Raw genomic sequence first — 25,531 nt, 5'->3', positions numbered from 1 at the left:
CGGTCCCCACATCCAGCGCATGGCCATTTTAGGGTGCAGGAAAACAATCCTTATGGGCCTCGTCGTGCTCTTAGGCGCGCCCCTAACTTACGCGGCTCTCCGCGTACTCCTGAGAGCGTCAGGCTTCGGTGCGGCAAACGCGGGGAGTTCGAGTTACAGGGATGTCGCGGTGTCGCTGTTTTGGGACTACAATTCCCATCATCCCTGACTACTGGTCCTGTTAGCTAGGGATGATGGGAGTTGTAGTCCCCAAACAGCTGGAGGGCCAAGTTTAGAGGCTGCCTTACCTCACGTGCGATCATAGATTCACAGAGTTGTAGAGTAAGAAAGGGCCACAAGATCATCTAGTCCAACCTCCTGCAATGCAGGAACCTCGAACCCATGACCCTGAGATCCAGATTATCGTGCTCTACCTACTGAGCCCATCCCTAAGGCATGTTGTGTAAGGAGAGGAGGAGATGCGTTGGAGCGGGGCAGAGTCATGGCAGTTTATTTCTCAGATTTTTTTGGGGGGGGCAATCACGCAGCCTGTTTAACTTTAAGAGACTCTTTCCCCTCAGCTTTAGATATGTGTATACAGTATATCACTGTGGTCATTGGGTGGCACTCAAATTATATAATGGTCATCTTTTAAAAATCTGATTATGATTCTTGTTCACTCTATGATCCAGAGGTGGTCACAACTACTTAAAACACCACACTAAAAACAGTAAAGGCACGCTTGAGGCCACAGCCACCTTTGTTGTCTAGAGCTTCGCCCTGTCATTGAAAACCGGTTTGGGGACTGAGCCCTAGCCAGTGACTCTAAACAAGCTTTTATGTGACTGCTGGCTCATAAGTTTTATTTGTAAACGTGGTGCAGTGATACTCTGTAAACGAGAAGCTCCTTATATTTTTGTAGATCTCCCCCCGTTTTATAAAAAAAACCAGGGGTTTATTAGTATAATACTGATAGGTCTACTGATGAGTATGACCCAACAATGCCAGGTCTTCATCCATGTCAGTTTGCTTAAATTCATACGATTTAGAAACTAATTGGGAGATAGATGAATGTCCACTGCCTATAAAGAGACTTGAAGTGATGGGTTTGGCTGGACCTTGGATACACCATTTTGTGTTTTTATCAGAAATACCTTTGCCATCATGGGGGAGGGGGCCGTAGTTGAAAAGTTAGTGTACTTTTCCTATTGAAAGATTAGCATTTTTTGGTCATTGGGCAAAGTGTTGAAAGAAGGTATATTTTCCTGAGAAATCCCATATATTATCCATTAATTTCAACATTTAGATGATTAAAGAATGGCTTTTAAATGCATGCTGTAGTGATTTTAACCTAGTTTAACAAGAATTTGTAGTGGTTATAAGAATGTGATCTGGTAAATGTAGTTCCAGTCCCAAATGGCAATCTTGTGGCAGCTTAAATACTAATTTGGCAACCCTTATAATTTATTTCTAAATACAGTGTGATTTTTTAAAAACAAACAGTGCCTATTATTCTGAGGACTGTTTTAAAATTGTGGTATAAAAACAATCAAATGTTTTATGTCAGCCATATAAATTAGCATGCACATGCTATGATTTGGAAAAGAGTAGGTCTCTGTTTGCTGCAGAGAACTCTGGCCCCGAAAACACCAAACAACCCTTTTTCTTTTAAGTACTCGTTTTTCGAGTTCAAAGGGCAAAGTGATGTGGCCTTATGAGGCCCACCCTTGAAGTGAATAAAATTGTGATGTAAACCAGGCATTTTGAGAGTGTCTGCCATGTGAGCAAGCAATTAAATGGTAAATATATCTTCTTAAATGCATGTAGTCAACCAGTAGGCATGTTTCAGATATTTGGAATTCTGTAATGATGGGTATGAGGTGGAAATTGCACAGACAACCATGAAACTGTCATCTCATGGAAACGTTTCTGAGCAGGCAGTACTGTATCAGATCCACTAAATTATATATGGACTGAAGGTGGCAGCAGTTGCAGCTTTGAAGGTATGCATTATCCAAGAGTTTGTGAACGTTTTCTTTTAAATCAGTCTTTCAACTTTAATATTGGTCGTCTGTTGGTGCATGTGTACAACAGCTTTGCAGGTTACAGCAAATTTGCAAGCCTACATTAAAAATTATCCTCCCAACTGCACATCCGTAGTGACTAATTATGGAAATAGCAATTCATTGCCTAAGGTGAACAACCATTCCTTTTTGCTGATTAGTCTGTGTGGTTCCTGTAACTCCTTAAATTTTAGCACAATAGAAGCAAAAACCTAATAATGTTGCATACCGTATATGTACAGTGCATGCTTAATTTAATTAGATTAGAACATCATTCCACTAAAAGTAAACAAAATGGGCAGAATTCACCAAACCAGTCGTTTCACCATAAGTCCTGTGCAAGGATGTCTGCTTGAGCAACAGGGCTTTCCACTTTCCTTCCCCTGTGCCCCTCCCCAAGTTGACTGTGGAGAGGAGTCAGGAGATCCCCCTGAACAGCACAGGGGTGGGGGGTGTCATTCTCTCTGGCAAGCTGAAATCATGGGGTAGATTGAATTATTAGATGAACATGATGTTGAATTCCACCCAATGAGGAAGTGAAGCTAATGTTGGTGAGAAGAGACAATGTTCTAGGTCTTACTAATGAATTAAAAACCGACACATCACCAGCTTCCACGTGGCATCCACCCAAGAATTCTTAAAGAGCTTACACATGAAATTAAATGGTAGTTGCATGCTAGTTCATGCACACACTGTGGACCTTTCAGTTTTCTTCTTCCAAGATGCTTCCATGGAAGCAAGAGTTCTGAGGATGATACAGCAAAAGTGTGTCTGTTTTTCTGCAGGAGGTTTCTCTGCTGCTTTCACAGCCTCAGAAAGAAAACTAGAAGAGTAGAAATCTGATCTATTGTGGCAACAGTTGGCCCAGTTGAATGGGTTTTGATAGTGGAAAGAACAGTAGCTGCTGGTATGGTTGTTAATAAAGGAAGGAAGGAAAGAAAGAAGGGTCCTTAGGGTGGCAGTGTCAAAGAGAATTGTTGTTTTTGCTCTGTGGCTGACAATGGCCAAATAGTGGGAACATTAACACATGGAAATATGTCTATCCTTGAGCATATTAATGAATGTGAATGGTTACAGCTGGGAGGTAGCATTCAAGCCCTAAAGCTAGGGCTTTAGCAGGTCTGTGCAGTAACACACAATAAATAGTACGTGACTTTCCATTTACTAAATATAAGTTTTGAGTAAGGTGTTCAGTCAGTAAAAGTTAACGTTTATGAAACCTTAAATTCAAAAACCTTGCCTTTCAATGAAAGGCATTTTTTAGGACGAAGAAGGCTTTCTTTAAAAAAAACCAAACCCTTAGTAACTAAATATTAGCAGTGTCTGGGAGAATCTCAGGATTTTCACCCATGTTGTGCCTGTTGGCTTATATTTAGAGGCGTGTGTGGACTTGTCTTGTTTCTGAGACAAGATGTGTTCCAAGAGGTGTTACTGCAGGCTTCTGAATGAGATAGTTTTGATCACCACTCTAGGAGTCATGTTGATCTCACCAGCTAGGTGATTCATTATGTGTTCATTCTCCAGAGTACTACAATGTCAACCCTGAGTACACTCTACATACTCCAAAAAGAGTTAACTTTCATGGCCTAGGTTCTTAAGGTGCCTTAGCCACACAGTTGACAAATAAGCCTCAGCTTGGATTCCTGCATAGCAGCAGGTAGGACCAGATGACCCTCGGTGGTCCCTTTCAACTCTATGATTCTACCCAACTTGGAAACTGGGGATATGATGAGGAATAGTGTAACTACCCAGGCAATCCCCACCCACCTTTGCAGCTTCAGAGTTGGAAGGAAGACTGGCTGACTCTTGACCAGAGGATGTGGCAAAGTAGATTTTTTAGAAGTCTGCTTGTGGGTAGAAGTATGTAATGAAAGGGTGTAAAAGGAGGAGCCAGTAAAATTAGCAACAGAGAGGCTGTGTAATTAATAACCAGAAGGATCTCTGCATGTTCTTTAATTTTAAGTGGCGGAGTTGGTGACATTTAGAGAATTGCAGGTGGGTTGGATTAAAGACACATCTATGAGTTCTGTATTTCAAATGGTGTAATGTTTTAAAGAAGTTTTCATTGGCAGCAAAAGGGTATTTCCAGTACAAAAATGCGCTCATGTGGATCCAGATTTCTAAAATGCTGTTTAAAGAATGAATGTTTTAGAATAGCCCTAACATTTAAAAAAAAAAATCTTTTTGCATCTCTGTTTAATGTGAACTGCCAGCATGTTTGTATAATGTGAATTTTGTAGCACTAAGAACTGAAACAAAAGCAGCATTCAGAGAGCAGCTAGGTTTTTAAAAAGGAAATCCAAGTAGGTAATTCCTTAGAGGGAAGTTGTCCCTTAAAATCAGTCTCCAGTATTTATATATGTTTTAAAAGTAGACCCATCTGTTGTTGCCAAGGCAAATCATGCCACTGAACCATGAAAAATGTTCCAGGACTTTGTAGGTGAATGACTTGCTATAGATAGGCAATGTCTGTGGACTAGGAATTTCAAGGGATGCTGTGACTAGAATTCTTGGCAACAAGGCATGCTAGCAAACTGCTACTGAGAGGAAGAAGTAGAAGCACTGGGCTGATGGGATACTTGTCCTATGATGTAAGATGCCTGTCATTTCTTCTGTTCTGATAGAATAGATAGTGGGCATCACTGTACATGAGTGTAACATCCGTCCCACAGTTATCTGCAGAATTGCTGCTGAAGGATTCTGCTGTGCTGAGCGATGCTAATTCTGTTCCAGCCAGTGAAAGTGGTTGACATTTGGCCCTTGCTTAGAATTCTGTGTTGTATCTCAAAGAGGCTTTCTTTTTTTGTTAAACATGCTGCTGAGCTGTGGCTCATGTCAACCATGTTTGGAAGATTTTTTTTAATTTTTAATTTTTATTTTTTGCTCTGAAGCTGTAAGGGCTATGCAGTCTTTGGACATAGTCCTGACAATGCCTGCTTTCATACATTTATAAAAGAAGAGCAAGTATTGGTAGTCATCCTTATCTAATATATGTGATAAATGGAGAGCGACAGTACAGCACTTTGATAGTAGATTTGTACAAAAATGTTACTGCTGCTTCTTGAGCTATAGAATGCTTTTCCATTAAGCATGAAGAAGAGTTCTAAAGATTTAGAAGATTAATTGATTCTTCACTATGTAAATTGAAACAAGGCTCAAAGGAATGGTGAAAAACTGTGCCTTCCCAGTTACGGGGTTACGTTCTGGAGATTGCGCCAAAAGTCAAAACTGCATATAGTCAAAACCCACTGGGTTTAATGGCAGATGGGATTGCCAAAGTCATTTTTCACACAACCCTGCCCTCTTTTTATTTATTTTGCCATGCACATAAGTTAAATATGTTTAAGTGTAACTATTATTGGGAGAGATAGTATCACTATTAGAGTGGCAAAGAGTGCCATAGAGTAATCAGGAACAATAGTTTTTCTATATATTTGGAGCCCAATATTTATCTTTTTGGCTAGAAAGTTGTTTACAATCGCACTTTGTTGGTGGTGTCCTTAGATAACAGTTTTGGCTGCTTGTCAGACAATTGTTCAAGAGTGCCAGGCAGAGAACATTGCATGTACAGTCACAAATCTGTCTTTTATGTGTTCTTCTAATACTCGGAGAAGAGTTGCTGTTTAAAACCTTAATGCAAATTTTGGGAATAAAAAAATCAGACTTATAAGCTCAACATGCACAAGATAGTATTTTCTAAACTGCTGGGGGAAAGGCTGTGACACAAGGAAAAACCTTATGTTTTATTTTGCTATAGGGCTCTGCAAAATATTCAGTGATCTTGTTGAACGCAAGTCAAAGCTGTACTGTAAGAAAGTGGCATTATGGATGGATAAAGGTTTTGATGTAATCACTGCTTTTTAAAGAGAGAGATCTGTGTATTTTCTCACAATTAGCTGTAGAGATTTTTCCTAGTCCGTTGCTACCTATGATTTTTACTGTGTTCTTAGCCCTTTCTATATCAGAGGCTATTTCCATACTCTTTGAGAACTTGCCTCTCTTCCAGATGATTTGGAGATGGTCTCTGCATAGGTAAATCAACGTCCATCTCCTAGAGAAGCTGTCAAAATAGGAAGACTCAATGCTACTTCACAGTCTACCCTTATCCTTAAAAGGAAGTTGGCAACTTCATACAACCTACCAGAAGTGTTATTTCCTGATTTGGAGAATGATGCTGGTACCAAGGCCAGCAGTGAAAATTATTTCTGAAAAACTTGACTTCAGATCTAGACATTTTATTAGGGAGAACGATATAACTTGTTCGGTTCTTTACATATGTGGTTCCACTTTTGCAATAACTTTAAGTTTTATGGATGACCCAAACTATGCAAAAAGTTTTTATGGACCCAGGTTTTTTGGGGAAGTAGAGCTTGGTGTACTTGAACCATTCACAGTCACCTCATTATTCATTCTTCTGCTTATCCTCCTAGGTAGTGGGATAGAGATGAATGTTGTGAAATAGTAAGACTGGAAACAACTATTTTCAACTTTGCTTATGGTAGTTGCTCACTATTCTTTTTGTCTTAACATCTGTATCTTATAATGCTTATAGACTCAGTAAAAAGTTGATGTTTTGCCAGTGTTGCCACATTGGATCAATTTATCCATTATGAACTGTTGTGGTGCAATTGAAGCAATGTGGCAAGCACTCGATGATGATGATGAATTCCTCCAACTGATGTAATCGGTAACATTTTGGAAGTCCACAATAGCTCTTAAAGACTTAAAAAGAATAAAATAGCAAATAATGTTTCAGTCTGGAAAACGAATAGGCTTTGCCCTAAATGTCCCATTTCTAGGTCCTGGGGAAAGCTATATTCTATTTCCAATGTAAATGGCAATAGAAATAGCAGTATCCTAAATGTTCAGAAATGGGTTGCTGAAACTGGGCAAAGTGTTCCAAATCAAATTTCATCAGTCCTGTGCTTTAATACAGTGGTACCTCAGGTTAAGTACTTAATTCGTTCCGGAGGTCCATACTTAACCTGAAACTGTTCTTAACCTGAAGCACCACTTTAGTCAAGGGGGCCTCCTGCTGTTGCCGCGCCGCCAGAGCATGATTTCTGTTCTCATCCTGAAGCAAAGTTCTTAACCTGAAGCACTATTTCTGGGTTAGCGGAGTCTGTAACCTGAAGCGTATGTAACCTGAGGTACCACTGTAGTTCATTAGTCCTACTGAAGTTTATATGTGGATAGCTGAATCACACTGATGGTTTGGTCACTTTGTTAATAAGTAGCATCCTCTTCTCTGTTTATCATTCCCAGCTGATTCCTAAAGCATTGACCCTGTGCTTTTGTTCTGTTGAATTAGCTCCTAAGAAGGAAATGCACATGACTAATGCAGGTAAACAAATCTCAACCAGTAATCAGCAGTAAATGTCAGAGCCAGGTCAGGGCTGAGAGGCTGTAACTGATTCAAGGCCTAGTATGTGCTCTTACTAGGGAAGGGCAGAGTGTTTGACCAGGGCTGACATTATACACCATTCCATTTTGTGCTTGGAGAGCATCTGAGGCCTGCATTCACTCAATCCCAGGTAGTTCACTAAGCTAGGTCACTGCCCTGGCTCCTGAGATTCCTGATTCAGATCCCAGGATCATGCCTCCAATGTAACAGTGGACACTGTAGGTTATGCATTTAGTGTTAGTGTTAATAAATTGGCCACCGCAAATTAATCAATTGTAATTTTTATTTGGTAGGATTGCAAGCTAAGATTATTTTTGTCTAATTTTTGAAATTATTTTTTAACTGGAATGTTCCTGTAAAACAGGTGTAGGGGACTTGTGGCCCCTCAAATGTTGTTGGACACTGTCACACCAACCCTCACATAGGCATGCTGCCTAGGGCTGATGGGGATTGGAATTCAAAAAATCTGGAGGGCCATAAATTTCTTATCCTTCCTTTTGAAGAATGAAAGTCCATTTTCCTGCTTTTTCCTTCTTGGAATGTTAACATGCTTTTCAGTATATTGGAAGACATCTATATTGATCTTTGGTAAAGTGCATTTTTAATTGTTGATTAGAAGATGAGTAGTTAACATATCTTAATTGTGTTGCCAGTCCTACTGAATTAGTCATTTCTCATGATATGCATGTTGGGTGGGGAGAATACACCTCTATAATTGCCATAATCACAAAGGTGGTTTTTTTTTTTTTAAATGCTAGCCGGTGCATCAAGAACATGGCATTTTCTTCTAAAGGAGTATTAATCTTAAAAGACCTAGTTGGTCCTGGTTTAACAGAAGCAAACCTTGTTGTGTTGAATTTTATTCTCTTCATGTGGCAAACTGCTGTATTGATGTAAGGTGTATGGAATCCTTGAACTTACCTGAGTGTCTAGTGTGGGTGGGGCCAGTTGTCAGAACATGTTTGGGAAGAATGTAAAAGGATAGTGCATATATTTCATTATGTGAAATCTACCTCTGGTGAACTATTGCATACATTTGCTGTAGACCTGTTCTCTACAGACATGGATGCCTTGGGAAATACTTGAAAGAACTGGAGTGCTGCCAGTACCTGCTTTGTATAAAGATCAGCCATCTGGTGATTTAAAGCATGTTTCGCCAGACTGCCATGGCAACCAAGTATTAAACAGTATCTAGCTATTTGAGTTTAGAAAAACACTTCCTCGTTGAAAGAAAGTGACTCCTAAAGCCTGACTATTCTGGTGAAGTGCACACGCTAACATAACCTTACTAGGGAGATGGATCCCCTGTTTTGGAGACTCACAACATGAACTACAGTAGATTGCATGCTGAGTGTTCTTTTCTATTACATTATAACAGGGCACATTTCCTTATGGGCATTTGTCTTCCCTACATGCCCTTAGTTACATTAGTGTTTGGCTCAGTCAGAGTTGCTGTCTTCTTTCTTCCCTAGGCTTCCTATTTGACTTAGTGCTGGTTCAGTGCTGGTTCATTGGGCAAACAGGAAATATTAAGAATTCTGATGGGCTGTCACCCATCCTGCAGGTCAACCGTCCTCCTGTCTGGGCTGATGGATGTGGCATTTTGTTTTTCCAAATTTGAAGCTATAGCACAAATTCTGGCCTGAGTGTGCTGGATAACTCTCTGTTTCTGAGCCTAATTCAAGTGCTGGTTTTGACTTTTAAAGCCTTATGAGTCTTGGGACCCTATGTGTAAAGGTATGCCTTTCCCTGTATGAACACGCCCAGTTACCAAGGTCATCATCTAAGTCCCTTCTCTACGAGCCACCTCTAAGAGAGGTCTGGAGAATGGCAACGAGAGAACAGACTGGTTCTCTAGTTTGGCACCAGGCAAAGTCTTGGGGCAACACCTATGATATGATATTGTATTATTAATTCTGCTTCTAATATATTAAAGATGTGATTTTATTACTGTGGGTTGTATTCAACCAAATCATTGTACTGGCTGAACCAGCACAACTATGCCTGCTAGCATAAGGCCACCAGACATCCCCGTTTCCTGGGGACAGGCCCCGGATTTACAAATCAGTCCCCTGACAAAATCAATCTAATTAGTAGGAAGTTGAAAAGTGTCCCCAGATTCATTAAAAAAATCTAGTAACCTTATGCTTTCAGAATAGGACTTCTTTCTCCCTCCCCCCAAGCAACCCTTCATCCTTCCTAAACTCTCCTCGAGAAACACTAACACTGACCTTATTGCTCCTTATTGCTACATTTAATACAACCTTGCATTTTTCCTTGGTTCTAAATCACTTTGAGACCTTTGTTGTGGAAAGCAGTATATAAATTCAGTTAACCTAACTTTACAAAGACATTAATGCGATACTGGGATGATAACCCTTTCACATCTACAGTTGAGTTTCTTGCCATGATTGTGTGCCTATCTTGTTATTGGTTTGTCTGCTGCCAGAGTTATCTCCATTGCAAGCTGCTTTCATGCACCCCCATTAACATGTTCAGTATATAGAGAACTGCATGCTGTAGAATGACTAGATGCTTAAAACCTCACACTTCAATTTGAATATAAATATTTATTATATTTGATGAGTGCATATTCTTTTTAGAAATCTCTGTCTCCATTCCAGAGAAAGCACGATGTTTTATAAAGCTGGAGAAATGAAACGATCATGAACTCAAATGGCACTACATACATTTGTAAACAAGTCTATTAATTAAAAAGCAGTGTGTAATATAATTAGAATCAGCTGAAACTGTGTGACTGAAAATGGTTTTTTATTTAATGCCAGCTAAAAGTCAACGTAGTGTCTTCAATATAAAAATCAAGCATTTTTTGTCTTTGTACGATGTTTTGTTAAGCGAACTGTGATATAGCTTAGTAGTGCTGTAGTGCTGCCCCTAGTATGTTTCAAAAATACCGTAATCCCAGAGCCTTTGCTACAGTGCATACAATAGTTAATATAAATATGAGTATTTATGCCTACAGAAGTACTTCATTTATCCAACTAGCTTGGAGTACCGAAGTCTTCAGATAAACAGATGATATTCTCTTATGGGGCTACATTTGCTATATACGCTAGTTAGCAAAGAGTAAACTTGATACCTCTGTGAATAATTGCGGCAAGTGTGTGTGTATGTACATACACAGCTGTAACGTACTAGAATCTCTGCCCTTTAGTGATATTTGTGAAGACATGCAGGAAAAGAAAAGAAAGCTCCCTGAGCCAAACCTTTCCCTTTGCCAAATATGTTAAGTGATAGATGAACAGATTTGTTTACCTTCATGCATTTCTATTATTTGTAGTTGTAGCACATTCATGAAGCTTCCTTAACTACAAATGCTGAAATTTGGGTCCCCTCCAAACCTGTAGCAAAATGTTGCAATCATTTTCCAGCATAAACAGTTTTCAGGGTGCTGTAGAAAGAATTATTGCAATAACTTTTGCATTGGTTTGGAATAGCCTCAGTTTGATATACAGTATTGCTTTCTGTGCTTTTGGGGGATGGGCTGCAAAACATGGGATTTGGACTGCAGAACAGAGAATGTTGGGTTTGGGGGTGATACCTATGACTCCCAGTTTGAGTATCAATTGCTGAGTTTTGGGAGTGCTGCAAAATGTGGGATTTGTGCTGCAAAATGCTGCAAAACAATTGCAAAACTTTGGCACCTGTTTGGAGGGGATTGGGGGGGGTGTAGTTAAGGAAGCTGATTTTTAACTACCGTATTTTTCGCCCTATAAGGCGCACTGGCCCATAGGACGCACCTCCTTTTTTGGGGGGGAAATGAATTTAAAAAAAATTTTCCCCCCCCAGCCGCGGGGCTGGGGCAGGGGAAGACTGAGCTTCCCCCGACCCCAGCCCATAGAACAGGCTGCTGCCCGCAAGCCTTGCGAGCCCGTGGGACCTCCCGCAGGGCGCGCAAAGCTTGCGGACACCTGCCCGAAGCATGGGACGTTCTCCGGAGGGCGCCCCGTGCGTCGTGCTGCAGGCTGCCGCCGCAAGCCTTGCACACCCGGCGGGACTTCCCACTGGGTGTGCAAGGCTTGCGGACATCTGCCCGAAGCACGGGGCATCCTCCGGAGGGCGCCCCATGCTTCGGGCTACAGGCTGCCGCCCCAAGCCTTGCGCGCCCGCGGGAACTCCCACCGGGCTCGCAAGGCTTGCAGATGTCTTCCTGAAGCGTGGAGAGCAAGAGGGGTCGGTGCGCACCGACGCCTCTCGCTCTCCAGGCTTCAGCGAAAGCCTGCATTCGCCCCATAGGATGCACACACATTTTCCCTTCATTTTTGGAGGGGAAAAAGTGCGTCCTATAGGGCGAAAAATACGGTAAGTCATGGCTTAAACAAATAAGGTTTGTGTTTTGTCCAGCTTCAAAGTAGTTATTCTATGTTTTCTATCTGTAAGTGTAACTTGTAACAGGTAAAACTTTTATATTCTTGTTGTGCTACCCATTAAATTCTACCTTAGGAGCTCTGCAGGTCATATAAATCACTTGCCCTGCTGGCAACAGCCAGTTGAATAGTTTAGCTCCCAATGCCAAAGCCACTGGGAAAAACCCAAATGTAAGCGTGTTTCTGTAGGAATGGCAAATATGTAAGTCTTACTGCAGATTGTGTAATGGGGTAATCTGTATTAAAAATCTAATAGATTAAATCATGTTTGCCAATATTTTCAGGTTTTTAAAAATAAACTCACTATGCAAAACAAGAAATGTGTATATGACTGAATTCTAAATACTTCCTTCTTAATCAAAGCAGCCAACCTTAAAGAAATGCATCAAAGACAATCCCCAATCAACTAATTTTTTGACCAAAGAAATAATATTTGGGAGGTATTTCATATTGAAGTTAAGAAGGGCGAATTACAGAGGCTAATGCAATACAATATACAGAGAGCATATACAGGATTATGTTGGAACTTTTGTTAAGATTGGTTCATGGGTTAGCACTGAAATAAACTTCATACAGACTTCAGATGGGATAGTCCTGTTAACTGAAGCAGTTGTTCATTAGGTTATTTATGTTGTCAAAGTTTGCTTTTGAAGTGACTGGAAAAACCAGTTTATCTCCTTTTCTTTCTCAAGCAATATTGCAGATTCATTGCTTATTTATTGTGCCCTTCTTGTCAAACCTAAATACTTTTATTTTTTCAACAGGCTGGTTTTTGGAATGCTGTATCCTGCATATTATTCATACAAAGCTGTGAAGACAAAAAATGTGAAGGAATACGTAAGTTTTGTTGCAGTATGTTTGCATTACTGAGTTGCGTTTGTGGTGTGATACAACACAGCTTCATCAAAAGTCATACTGTCTCAAGTTCAGTAGTATGTTTGGTGATGCTGCTGCTCACTTGAATGGGGCTGGGACCAGCATCGAAACTCCCATTGTGCTAGGCACGTTTTGCGACAAGGAATTTCATTTATGCAAGCAGTTTCTAAGGTCAGGGCACAGTACTGCACCTAAGATTTCAGATTAAAGGACCTTTTTCTGCCTCCCTACTTCCAGCCACTCTCTAAAGACTGGAGAAGGGACCCTCATAAGAATATTAGGGGCTGGGCAGGGAGAGTATGGTTTTGTTTTTTGCAGTCTTCAGATGAGGACTAGACCATGTGAAAAATGAACATAAGGTTTTAGCTGCAGTTCATTCATTTTCAGCTTTGCATTCTTGTAAAAAAAGTGTGCCTAGACACTCGATTGTGGTGCCCATAACCTAGGTTTAAGCTCCATTTAGCCCCTAGCTTTCATATCTCAGTTTCTAACACTGACTGGGACATGACAGCTGTGAGACCGAGACTGAGCAGTTGCACCAGCAGAAGTGCTGGATTGATGATGGCAGTCCCACTGGGGCAACTGTATGGTCCCAATCTTTTTGCCTTCATATCCCAGCCCCACTGAGGTGATCAGCAGCAACCCTGGTGCTGAGTGGGTGGTTCCATCCCGTCTCATATACTGCTACTGCACAAGTTTGTGAACAGCAGACAATAATTTATTGTAACACCTTGTGATCCTAATTCATGCCTGATTGCGTCAGTGTAGAGAAACACTGTGTAGGGAACAGTGTCAGCTGTTCCCTAATTTGATGCACATTTCCTTCTGCCAACCTTAATTGTGGTATAGGGTATACTTTTCCTGTGAAGCCAACCCACCTTAGGAAGGCTGAGAGCCATGCTGCATATTATTACATTGTGCACTGACCTAGAGGGTGGTGTGTCTCCCTCTTTCACTCTCCCATCTGTGGGGAGAGGAAGACTCCGCCTAGCCAAGATTTGGATTTTTGAATAGGTGCGCTGTACAGTCAGTGGAAGTAAGACTCAAATTTCTATAGTGCAAACCTATCCATTACATTTCTGCTAAAAGTAAAGACCGCTGAATTCAGGCTTACTCTTAGAGAAAAATGTGTAGGATTGCAGCCTTAGTTGATCTTAATGAAAGAGGTCTTTGTTCACCTACTTAAGCAGAAACTTTTTCATGTCACCTGCTTAAGAAAAAAATAAGATTAGAATCTGTTCTGTTACAACCAGTTAAACTTGAAGTGGAAGGCAATGAGGTAACTATTTCCAATGTGTGCCTTGACTGAAATTGGAAGAGTGCAAATATGCAGTTTCTTAAGTTCTATTATGTCCAATTTTATGAGAGTCTTTATGTAGTTGAATGAGTTGGAATCTGTGATCTTCCTCTAGTGGTGTTTTCTTTTTGGTTTCTGTGTTATTTGGCGGGTGGGCTTGTTTGTATGTCTTTTTCAATGCAGCCGTCTATTCCTCTCCAGGAACAACGCACCTTCCAGTTTGAGAAATGGGGATCTGAAGCTCTCCTTCAAAACAAGAGAGTCAGAATTGTTATCACCTTGGTTGAATCATGTTGAGAACAAGTTTTCTCCACACAGCCTTTACAAAACATTAAACTTTGACAAATTTAGTTAGAGCAGCTAGTATGTCCTTGAAGGTGAGATTACATAGGAACTATTCTGGAGGTGCTCTTTTCATCCCTTGGATGTTGTCTTACAAGGGAATAAACACTTTGACAGCCTTATCTGAGATAGCAGAGAGCTGACAAATCTTCTACAATCTAGGAAGATTAAAGGTCTTTGATTCTTGTGACCCATACCAAGTGATTTTTAAAGTTTAAAACAACATTTTGTACAAGTTGTATATTCTTGCTTGAAAAATTAATTAAAACGCTTCCCTGCTTTGCATCTGAGACTTTCCCTACAGCTTTACGGTGGTTCAAATTCTCAAAGGGCAAGCACAAACTATTTTTAAAAACTAAGATTTATCACCTGTTAATTACTAGTAGAACTTCAACCAACACAATCTATATACAGATTAGGTAGGAATTTAGGATGTCTTACTAAGTTTTCATTGTTAACTTAATAATCGTGGATATGCATGAGTGGAGTTCAACCACATATAACCCCTTTTCTGCTTCTATAGTCTTCTTTACATGGGTAGCAAAAACACCCCAGGATTCAGTACAGACATTATTTTCAGTTACGTCTGAACTGGGAACTACGGCACAATGCTTCCAAACAAGCCAGGAATATAAGCCAGTATTTTATTTGGAAGTACTTCACCATGGTTCCCTGTTTCAACACTGTGTAAATACTGTACATTGTCGTTATTTGAACTAGTATCTGTATATTGGGGATGGCAAAACTTTAACCATCCAGATGTTGTTTGACTATAGCTCCAGTCACCGCTGGCCATTGGCCATGCTGATTGGAGCTGATTGAAGTTAGTTGCCATCAACATCTGGAGGTTCCCCATCTTGCTGTATACGATTGTATGAGCATGGCTAATGAGATGGGGCCAGCTAAACCTTCCGCATGTGAAACTGAATTATTGCTTTAACTTGCCAGGTGAACTTTAGTTCCTCGAGACTGAATTAGCAAGCCTGTCATCCAGGATGTTGAGTTCGTAATTGCCCCAAGCACGCACTGCTTGAAATACTGAATTATTAAACGAGTTCTCTAAGGAAGCATGTCTCTTTGTTTAAAACAGACTCTCTTCCACAAATCCCCTTTCCACCAGCAGTTTAGTTCAAATAATTATTGGTAATGCGTGAACATAATAATGTTAACTTCTCAAATGTAATTATCAACGCCTGGCATTTAAAGCTTTTTACCCTTAAGTATATATAAAATGGAATAATATAAGTACAGAGAACAGAGACTGAAATTCATGAGACTTTAAGTTTGTGAATTTAGTTGAGTTGGGTAAAGAGTTGGCATTGTTACTTTTCTTGCAAGAGTCACAACCCAACGACATTTGGAATGCCATAAGTTATCCTCTCCTGCAGCAGTACATCTAATCTGTCATTGCTCTATGTTGATGATTTAAATATAAACATTCATATTTATATATTTTCGTAAATGTACACCTCACCTTTCTTCAGTCATGGAACTCGTGGTTCCTAGGTGGTCATTCATCCAGGTCTCATGCCTTCAGAGCACACCCTAGCACATGCATGTCAGCATTTCACTTTTTAAATTCAGAAATCATGTGCTAATAAGCAAACATGTCTTCCATCAGAATATAAATTCTTGACACCTGAGGAAAAAATCTTTATGTTTACATATTTCTAAAAAATCGGATTTGATTCCTTTTAGGAGATAATCTTTGTTGATATGGTCTTCTTATGGATAGTATGTTAAAGGTAAAGGTAAAGGTACCCCTGCCCGTACGGGCCAGTCTTGACAGACTCTGGGGTTGTGCGCCCATCTCACTTAAGAGGCCAGGGGCCAGCGCTGTCCGGAGACACTTCCGGGTCACGTGGCCAGCGTGACATCACTGCTTCCGAGCCAGAGCTGCACACGGAAACGCCGTTTACCTTCCCGCTGGTAAGCGGTCCCTATTTATCTACTTGCACCCGGAGGTGCTTTCGAACTGCTAGGTTGGCAGGCGCTGGGACCGAGCAGCGGGAGCGCACCCCGCCGCAGGGATTCGAACCGCCGACCTTTCGATCGGCAAGTCCTAGGCGCTGAGGCTTTAACCCACAGCGTTAGTATGCATTAATAAATGATTTTTCATTGCCCCAAATGATCAGAAACATTCTTTTTAGCCCTGCAAAGAGCACTTTACCAATAAATAATTTTTCTTTTAAAATTGTGCAACCCACAAAATATGGCTCCATGGAATCACTAGGGCAATGTTCAAAATTCTGATTGTGATAGGCGCGTTTTGCAACAGGGAATTTCATTAATGCAAGCAGTTTCTGAGCTCTGAGTGCAGTACTGCACCTAAGAATTCAGATTAAAACTGCCACTGCTGGAAGGAAAGGACCTTTTTCTGCCTCCCTACTTCCAGCCAGTCTCTGAAGACTGGAGAAGGGACCCTCATAAGAATATTAGAGGGGAGGGCAGGGGGGGTATGGCTTTGTTTTTTGTAGTCTTCAGATGAGGACTAGACCATGTGAAAAATGAACATAAGGTTTTAGCTGCAGTTCATTCATTTTCAGCTTTGTATTCTTGTTATAAAAAAGCGCACCTAGACACTCGATTGCGGTGCCCATAACCTAGGTTTAAGGTGCCATTTAGCTCCTAGCTTTCATACCCCAGTTTCTAACACTGCACTAGGGTGATTAACATGCCAGTGAATTACCCTTAAGTTTTAGAGCTAAGGCATTTCCCCCTATTTCCTCTGCTATTCTTCCCCATTTCCTCTGCATTAAAGCATTCTGCTCAGTCTATGGAAGTTCACATGAAGGTCAATTTTTTTCAGATGAAGACAGCCCATCAGTGTAGTAACTTCAGCTGGTATGTACACTAATTTAACTCTGTTCACTCGTGCTTAAAATACCCTCTAATTCCTTTGGGAATTAAGCTTAGGATATCATCACATGACTGGTGCTCTGTTCAGTCTGAAATGCTAAGAAATCTGTCTGAACCTGAGGAATTTCAAAAAATAAAGCGAGCGAAGTTTGCTCCAAGGGAAAATACATCTATGAGTTCAATGGTGTAATTTTAAAATTGATTACGTAAGGCTGTCAGCTGTCTAAATAACTTTTAGTTGATTAATAAAATGCATATAATTGCTCAACTGGGTGATTAAGTTTACATATCACAAATAAAAACATGTCCTTGCTGATTAACCCCCGCGCCCCGCGCTAGTTAATCGGCTAAAGAGATTCTGTATTTTTCTGTGTATTAAACACTACTGTGTATAAGACGCCCCCTATTTTTGGGGACTCAAAATTAAGAAAATGGGGGGAGATTGCCTCCGTGTATAAGACTACCCCCCTTTAACATTATTTTTTAGTAAAAAAAAACCCTAGTCTTATACACGGAAAGTATGGTAATTAATTGATCTACTATGTAAATTACAACTTTTAGTTTTACAAAAGCTTTTTTTTAGCTTAGCTTTGAAAATTGGTTTCTTTCTTTCTTTAAATTCAGTAGTGCTGTGTCTTTCAATTTTTTGTATTTTAGTATGGTGGCATTTTGATATGGTCTGCCTTGTGGAGAACTGGGATTAGAAGTGTCAGGCTAATAAGCTAGAGAAAAATGTTTTGCTCCAAAAAACTGTACTTCATGCATTTGGAAGCAGGATAACTTTATAGAATATTCTCACAACCTGACTTTGAGAATTGCTTTTTAAACAACTAGAGCATAACTTTTATTATAGATTGAAAACCAGTACTTATTTATGCATTTTTTGTTTTAACAGGGAAATGGCATCTGGCTATTTTTGTAGTGGTTTGTATAGCGTAGTTAGCAATAGATCCCCTCTGGTAACCCTCTAAATTACCAAGTATGACATAAATGTGTGTAGGAAATGTAAAAGAGACAGATTAAAATATCCCATGGGAATAAATCCTTGGACTTAATACTGCAGTTCATTTTTCAAGCGGCAAAAATAGTGACTACAGACACTTTTCTTGCCCATCGCATGCTTTGAGAATCTGTTCTCTCTTTAAAAGCACATTTTAAGGAAGACTCTCCATGACATTTCATCCAGTCTGTGCTTCTGCATTCAGATTCTTTTGTCTGGTCCACTTACTGATCATGTTTGGATGACTATATATTCACTGAGGTTGAGATTTGAACAAGATACACCCATACACACACCCTTTTCATAAGCTGTGATTTAAATCAGGAAGTCTCTAATCACACTTTCCCCTTTCTTTAGAACAGGGCGACCATTCCTACCAAGTTCAGAACAAGTCAAAATCTTGAAACTGTGGTTCAAAACTGTTTTAAAGAGTCTGCCTTGTTCCAGAATTGAGAAATGGGTAAAATGGGAAACTGGTTAGAGAATGTGGTTCTATCACAGTTCATGCAAAGGGGTGTACTGGCCACAGACTTATTTGGAGAAGGGCTATAGCTTTATAGGAGAACATGTTTTGTTTGCAGAAAGTCGTAGGTAGAGCTAGGAAAGACTTGCACCTGAAACTATGGAAAGCTACTCCCAATCTCTATAGAGTCAGTGGGTCAGTGATGGAACATTGATTTGGATTGTTGTGTTTCTGTGTCTTATTAAAGCAAGATAATGAACTTCTGAACTGGATTGGAACACGGTATCATTAAGTGAGTGTAGCATGCCAGCAGAAGTGGATATTTTCCTCATAAAGTATAAGCCTACCCACTGGTGCGAGGCATAGCTCTGATTAGCCTCTGTTTAGGATGATGGAAAGGGTGGCGCTGTGGGTTAAAACACAGAGCCTAGGACTTGCTGATCAGAAGGTCGGCGGTTCGAATCCCCATAACGGGGTGAGCTCCTGTTGCTCGGTCCCTGCTCCTACCAACCTAGCAGTTTGAAAGCACGTCAAAGTGCAAGTAGATAAATAGGTACCGCTCTGGCGGGAAGGTAAATGGTGTTTTCGTGCACTGCTTTGGTTCGCCAGAAGCGGCTTAGTCATGCTGGCCACATGACCCGGAAGCTGTACGCCGGCTCCCTCGGCCAGTAAAGCGAGATGAGCCCCGCAACCCCAGAGTCAGCCACGACTGGACCTAATGGTCAGGGGTCCCTTTACCTTTACGTTAGGATGCTGGAGGTCTCAAACTGAACACAGGCGATGGGACCCAGCTAAACCACTGTAATCTTTGCAGTGATCTGGTAGCTTGCTAAGGGCTGGAACTGTTGGACTGTATAGATTGCCATAGGTTATATTATAGCTATCGGGTCAGCAACAGTCCTGTGATACAAAATGAGTAGGGTTCCATCTGACACTAACACAAAATTATCAGCACTCACACAATATTAATTTGATATAAAATTTTATTTTGGTGGAGATATCTATCTGTCCATCTATCCTGTACTGTGTACTGCTACTGCCAATACTGTACTAGCTTAAATGGACATGTATCACTTTCTGCAGCTTGCTTAACTGGTGAGAATAATGTTACAATATTTAGAAGATTCTCAGTGGTGCTACCTTTCTGTTTTGTCCGCGTTAAAGGCTAGATTATATTTTTGAAGAAAGGGGTGGGGTGGTTTGCAAGCATGAGTCCCCATTTTAAGGAAAGCGATGGGATGGAGGGTATTTTCTCCTTGTTGTATGATTTAACTCATGGTAGTGAAACAATAGCTGCTTCTTCCAAATAGGTTGTTTTGTTCATTTTCCAGCAGAAGTTGGTCAGGCTATCAGAGCTGCTTTGATTTAAGCTAGAGTAAAAGGGCTGTTTATCAGAAAGGTTCTGACTCTTTCAGCTGCTGTCTGCTACCTACGGTTCCCATCTTTCTAAAACATATGAATACAAGCAGCAAGTAAGCATAGTTTAAATCATTGCAAAATGTGTATCCTGTGTTCTTGTCATTGATGTATTGGAAATTAAAATGGTTGTCACATCTTTCCTTTTCAGGTGCGGTGGATGATGTACTGGATTGTGTTTGCTCTTTATACTGTTACTGAAACAATAACGGACCTCATGATATCTTGGTAAGATTTGTTTGGGTTCAGAGCATGTTACAATTCCAGTTGTGTTTTGACATATTGTAGTTTATAGTGTCACATACCCTTTATCCGAATTATCCTATGCTAGTTCTGAAAAAGGTAGAGCTATAAAATAGCAATAATATGTAAAACTAGATTAAGGATTATAGATAATTAAAGTAAAGCCAAAAAAAGCTTTTGTTTAAAACGTGTTATTATTCAATATCATCCAGAGCTTTCTGATCTAGAAGGAATGTACCTGTTTCTAAAATAACAGAACCCAATTTTGAATTCTGATTTGTTTTGCAGGTTTCCATTGTACTACGAGCTGAAGATTGCATTTGTTATTTGGTTGCTCTCTCCATATACTAGAGGGGCAAGTTTAATATATAGGAAGTTTCTTCATCCTCTTCTTTCTTCAAGAGAAAGGGTGAGACATTCCTCTCTTTGTGGTTTTAAAATAATTTATTCCATAATATTAAAAAAATTAATGCAATTGGGGTGGGGAGGGGAGGGGAGGAGAAACTTGCATTAGTACTTTGTATTTAACACTGAGAATGTTATGTCAAATTAGATTAATGTCCACACTGTTTGCCTGTTTTTCCCCTTAGGAGATTGATGAATATATTGTGCAAGCCAAAGAACGCGGTTATGAAACAATGGTTAACTTTGGTAAACAAGGCTTAAATTTAGCTGCTACTGCTGCAGTGACAGCAGCTGTAAAGGTAAATATTTAACCGTTCATTATAAAAATACATTGCATATTAAGTTGGATAACTTTTTTCTAACAGCATGTTCTAAAAGTATGTCCTCTCTTAAACACTAGCTATATTATGATTTTTTAAAAAAAAAAATAGTGAAGATGACCCTTTCTTTCTCTCTTGTTGCCTTTTCTTGCTGGTAATCACACTCCGTAGGATTTCTGGCTTCTTTCTGCTGTTTTCCTTCAATCAAGTTGAGGTAATTGTTCATGGAAATTAAAGCATGAAGCAGTGCTACAGTACATATGAGTTGGCAAATTAATATGAATCCCCACTGAATTCTCTTTACCTTTTTAGAATAAAATATTAATTCACTACATGAACTTGAACCATAACTGTTCTTGCTTAGAGTTGTGTGATATTGGAAAACATTAATTTAATTGGGCTGCTGCACTTGGACCCAAAAGGTGCTCCTGACTTTCTGTGACGTGTCTTAAGTAATAAGCTTCTTGGCTCTTCCTGTAATTCAGGCATGTAGCTAATGGACACTAATGAAGTCAACATTTGTAACTATAGCAATATAAAAGAAGAATCTATACACCTCCAATCAAAGATGTGCTTAGAATAAATGGGACAAGATAGTTTGTACAAGATGGACATTGCCTGCAGTAAATTTCCATGCATTAGTGAAGGGTAGTTTCCTCTTTTCTCCCTGTCTTTCATATTTCTAGGAAATTATAACTGCAACTAGTAGAAGTGTAACCTTCCTAATACTTGTAGCAATGCTTTGTAGACAAGTTTCACCAGCAGTCAATGGATCAGAAACAAAAAGGTAGTGGAAATGCTTAAAAATATATCTGGCTAACTTTAAAGAGGTATCTTCAGAGCAAAGCCCCTGCCCTTCTGTTTCACTTTCCTCAAGGTGAAGGAAATCTCAGAACAAGAAATGTGAACATTTAAACAGTCAGATTCACATTAGATATTACAAGAGAAGCAAAAACAAATAAGTAGAGCAGGAAAAACCAGCTTGCAGCAAGACATGGATGGATATGTCAGAGCAGTCAGGCTGAAATCCTTCCTAAAAAAAGCCAGATGAACCTCGTGCCTGAAGGATCAGCTGTTGAAACCCTAGGGAGAGTATTCTATAAAATTGACACTGCAGCCCCAAGGGCCTTATTCGTAGTAGATACCTGATGAACTTCAGCTGGCAGCAGGACACTGGACATAGCCTTAGATCAAGCATAGCCAGTGATCAGGGATGATGGAGTTGTAGTGCAGCAGTATCTGGAAGGCTACAGGTACCCCATTTCTAGTCTAAAACTTTGCATATGAGTGGAAATGTCTGTACAGCACTTCAGTGGCCCATGCTTTTGGGTTTGATGTGCTAAGAATAATTGAGATTGTTGCCACTCCTCATGGAGTGCTGCCAAGCGAAAAGCTTTCAAACAGCCATAATCTGTGTGTTGTGTTTAGGCAGCAGGATAACGTTTGAACTGGTTGTCAGATATTCTTGGTAAACAACTACTCAAATTCTGCACACGGCCATTTTATTCAGGAAATTGCTATTGCTTTAATTGACACTAGATGAGATTCTGAGGAGGAATAATTACTAGTTGGCAAGGTTATGCAGAATTTGCCATTCTTAGGGGAAATTGCTTGACTCCTTAAGGCCTCAGTTGATCAAATCATGCCTATCTTTGGCATATGTGCACTCACACTCACATCTGCACCAGGGAGAGAGTATGTGATCGCATGACTTGCTGTGGCTCTTTTTTTATTTTAAACTATGGGTTAGTGTTATGCCTACTTCATCAGTTCTTTCTGAATTGGCAGTAGCCTGATTTGATGTGACCACTGTGTTCTTACAAACGCAGAGAAACCACACATCCAGGATTTCCTAAGGCTGAGACATGAGACCTAACCTTCCTCTCTTGAGTCTTGGATCAAGACAGAATTTTCCTGAACATTGGAGCTCAATTTATTGAAAGAAAACAACAATGTAGGGTCATATTGTTCAGCTTTCGTCCTATTTGGCTTGTTTATGGCTTCCATTTTTCATGGACCTGCTATTCTCAAGGTTTCATTTCCTCAACATCAAATGCTGCAAACTGCTGATGGTATGCAGCCAAAGCAGCTTCTCACTTCGCTTTCATACATAGTATTTTATATTTGTCCATGCTTTGTCTATTTACTCTTATCCTTAGAACTATCTGTTTAATGAAGACCATTATATTTCCAAATACATAATTTATTGTTCTGAGATGATTCCTCTGCTGGTTTATCTACAGAGGTTCATAACGGCCTTTGGTTACTGCCAATTTGTAGCTTTTTGCTCAAGGACAAAGATTTGTATGAGAAGTTCTGACCATTTATACCATGTTTCAGATCTATGTTTAAACAGGTTATTATATATCATGCAACCTCTAAGGATGTTACTACAGTACTAATGTGTTGACAGCTGAAAACAAGAAAATGAATGGCGTAAGGCTACTTTGTCAGCCATAACTGCAGCCCTTTGTTAAACCAAATTTCTCCCAAATGTGCTTGAAAGGATTGCTGGTCCTGTTAGTGAATTAATTCACGTGGGCAGAACTGCTTAGTATAGCACATGGAAGTTTTACAGCAAGGAAATTCACCATGCTTAAAATAAATAAGGAAAAGGTAACTTATATGAGCTTGCATGCTGAAGTGTAAATTCAGTAATTATATTTTAATAAAATTCGGAACTTTATGGCCAGGAGATTCTACCAGATGGAATGGATATATGAGGCACAGTTGGGTTGGCTGCATTAAAGATCCTATATGACAGGAGGACACAATTAAAGGCAATATAGGATAGGAAGCTAGTTGGGTCAAAGATGCCGTTCCCTGACAACTGGAGGCCTATAAAAGCTGGAGAGCTGTAAAAATTCTCAGAGTAAGTACGGTACATAATTATAAGACTATTTTTAATAGATTGGGGTTCATTCATACAGAAATTGTGATCCAGATGCTAAATAGAATTTCACAAAAAGGAGTAATCTGGGTTGGGTATTTGAAATGGTCCTGACTTACACTTAAGATGGAGGGAAACGCTTTAGTTGAGAATGCTGTTTCTTACAGTAACAAGCCAAATACTTCCAGGAAGCCCACAAGCAATTCATGAAAGCAACAGCAACTTGTACATCCCAGCATCTCATGTTTAGTATAATGCCTCTGAATACTGAGGCTCTGTTTAGCTGTGGTAGCCAGTATCCATTGATTGACCAATTTTCCATGATTTTGTTTAATCTCTTTTAAAGTCATCTAAGCTAGTAGCTATAACTGCATATTATGGCAAGCAATTCCATAAATTGAGTGTTGTGTATGAGGTATTTTCTTGTGTTCTGTATCTACAAAGTAGTTACATGACAGGGGACTCTTTGCACAGCCAATACAGTGGTACCTCTGGATAAGCACACCTCTGGTTGTGTATCCTCCAGGATGTGAACATGGCAAACCTAGAAGTATTTTTCCAGGTTTTGCCATATGCATAAAAGCAGTCCCTCTGGTTGCGGAAACCTTGGGATCCAACCGGAGCTCCGGTACAGATTCCGTCCACGACTGGAGGTACCACTATGCTGACTATCTGGGCAAATACATGTGGTACGCAGTGCAAAACATTGAATACTGTGCTTCTCCCAGCTTTCTACTTACATTTTAACTGCTGGTTTTCTGCATTGCCTTACTAGTACACTTTTGTCACTTTGGCTTCTACAACTTGGATGGATCTCATGATAAACCTTGTTAATCACTATAGGAATGAGGCTGTCCAAGCCTCAAGACTTGTGCATTCCCGCCACCACCACTTCTTGTGCAGCTGTGTGAGGAGCAAATCTGAAACTTTTGTTCTGATTAACCACAGTTTAGCGTTTCCTCTGAACCCTAAACTATAATTAATCTAAAACTCTGGCTGGATTTGAAACAAGCTGTTTTGTTTCAAACCAACCATGGCTGGGTTTGGGCAACGCTACAAGTGGCAGCTAATCTAAAATGGAAGTGGAAGTATCCAAAAAACCTTCTTACACCCATGCCGAAGGAAAAAGCTGAGAGAGAAATGCAAGAGCCTCAGGCTTGCACAGGCTTGTTCACAGACTATAGAAACTATTGCAAGTGCTACATGCACTTGCATGCTTCAGCCCTGTCTTGCACATGTACACACACACACACACACACACACCCCATCCTTTTTTTTTTTAAAAAAAAAAATAGGTGTCATCTTGATACTTGGAAGCATTGCTAGATAAGAAATCTTATTTGTTGCATTCAAAACTGTCAGCTTGCCCAGAACTTTACATGCCCCTTATAATTATTTAAGGGATAGAGCTTTTCCAGGTGTATTTTTTGCAGTTCCATTTCCGTAGAGGCACTTGTACATGTGCTATACTGCAATAGTTACAGCACGGATCAGGAATAAGCTACAGTGATTTTGAGAATTATTCAGTCGAAGATGTATGTAGAATTGCGTTGTCACTCCCTTAATCTACAGCTGGGAGTGTAACA

At 40.0% G+C, this 25,531-nt stretch overlaps 1 protein-coding gene across 1 annotated transcript in view; it reads left to right on the top strand.

Moving 5' to 3' along the window:
* Window positions 1-25,531, top strand: part of REEP3 (receptor accessory protein 3) — a 31,768-nt gene that overhangs the window by 459 nt on the left and 5,778 nt on the right. Inside the window, exons 2-5 of the mRNA XM_081913821.1 lie at window positions 12,599-12,671; window positions 20,239-20,315; window positions 20,619-20,739; window positions 20,921-21,034. Of these exons, the coding sequence (XP_081769947.1) occupies window positions 12,599-12,671; window positions 20,239-20,315; window positions 20,619-20,739; window positions 20,921-21,034 (385 nt within the window). The remainder of the gene's footprint in view (window positions 1-12,598; window positions 12,672-20,238; window positions 20,316-20,618; window positions 20,740-20,920; window positions 21,035-25,531) is intronic.

The sequence above is a fragment of the Podarcis melisellensis genome (genome assembly GCF_964234715.1).
Source record: "Podarcis melisellensis genome assembly, chromosome: 5".
In the NCBI taxonomy this organism is placed as follows: domain Eukaryota; kingdom Metazoa; phylum Chordata; class Lepidosauria; order Squamata; family Lacertidae; genus Podarcis; species Podarcis melisellensis.
Note: the sequence above shows the minus strand (reverse complement) of the source record. Positions and strands in the feature narration are given on the sequence as shown.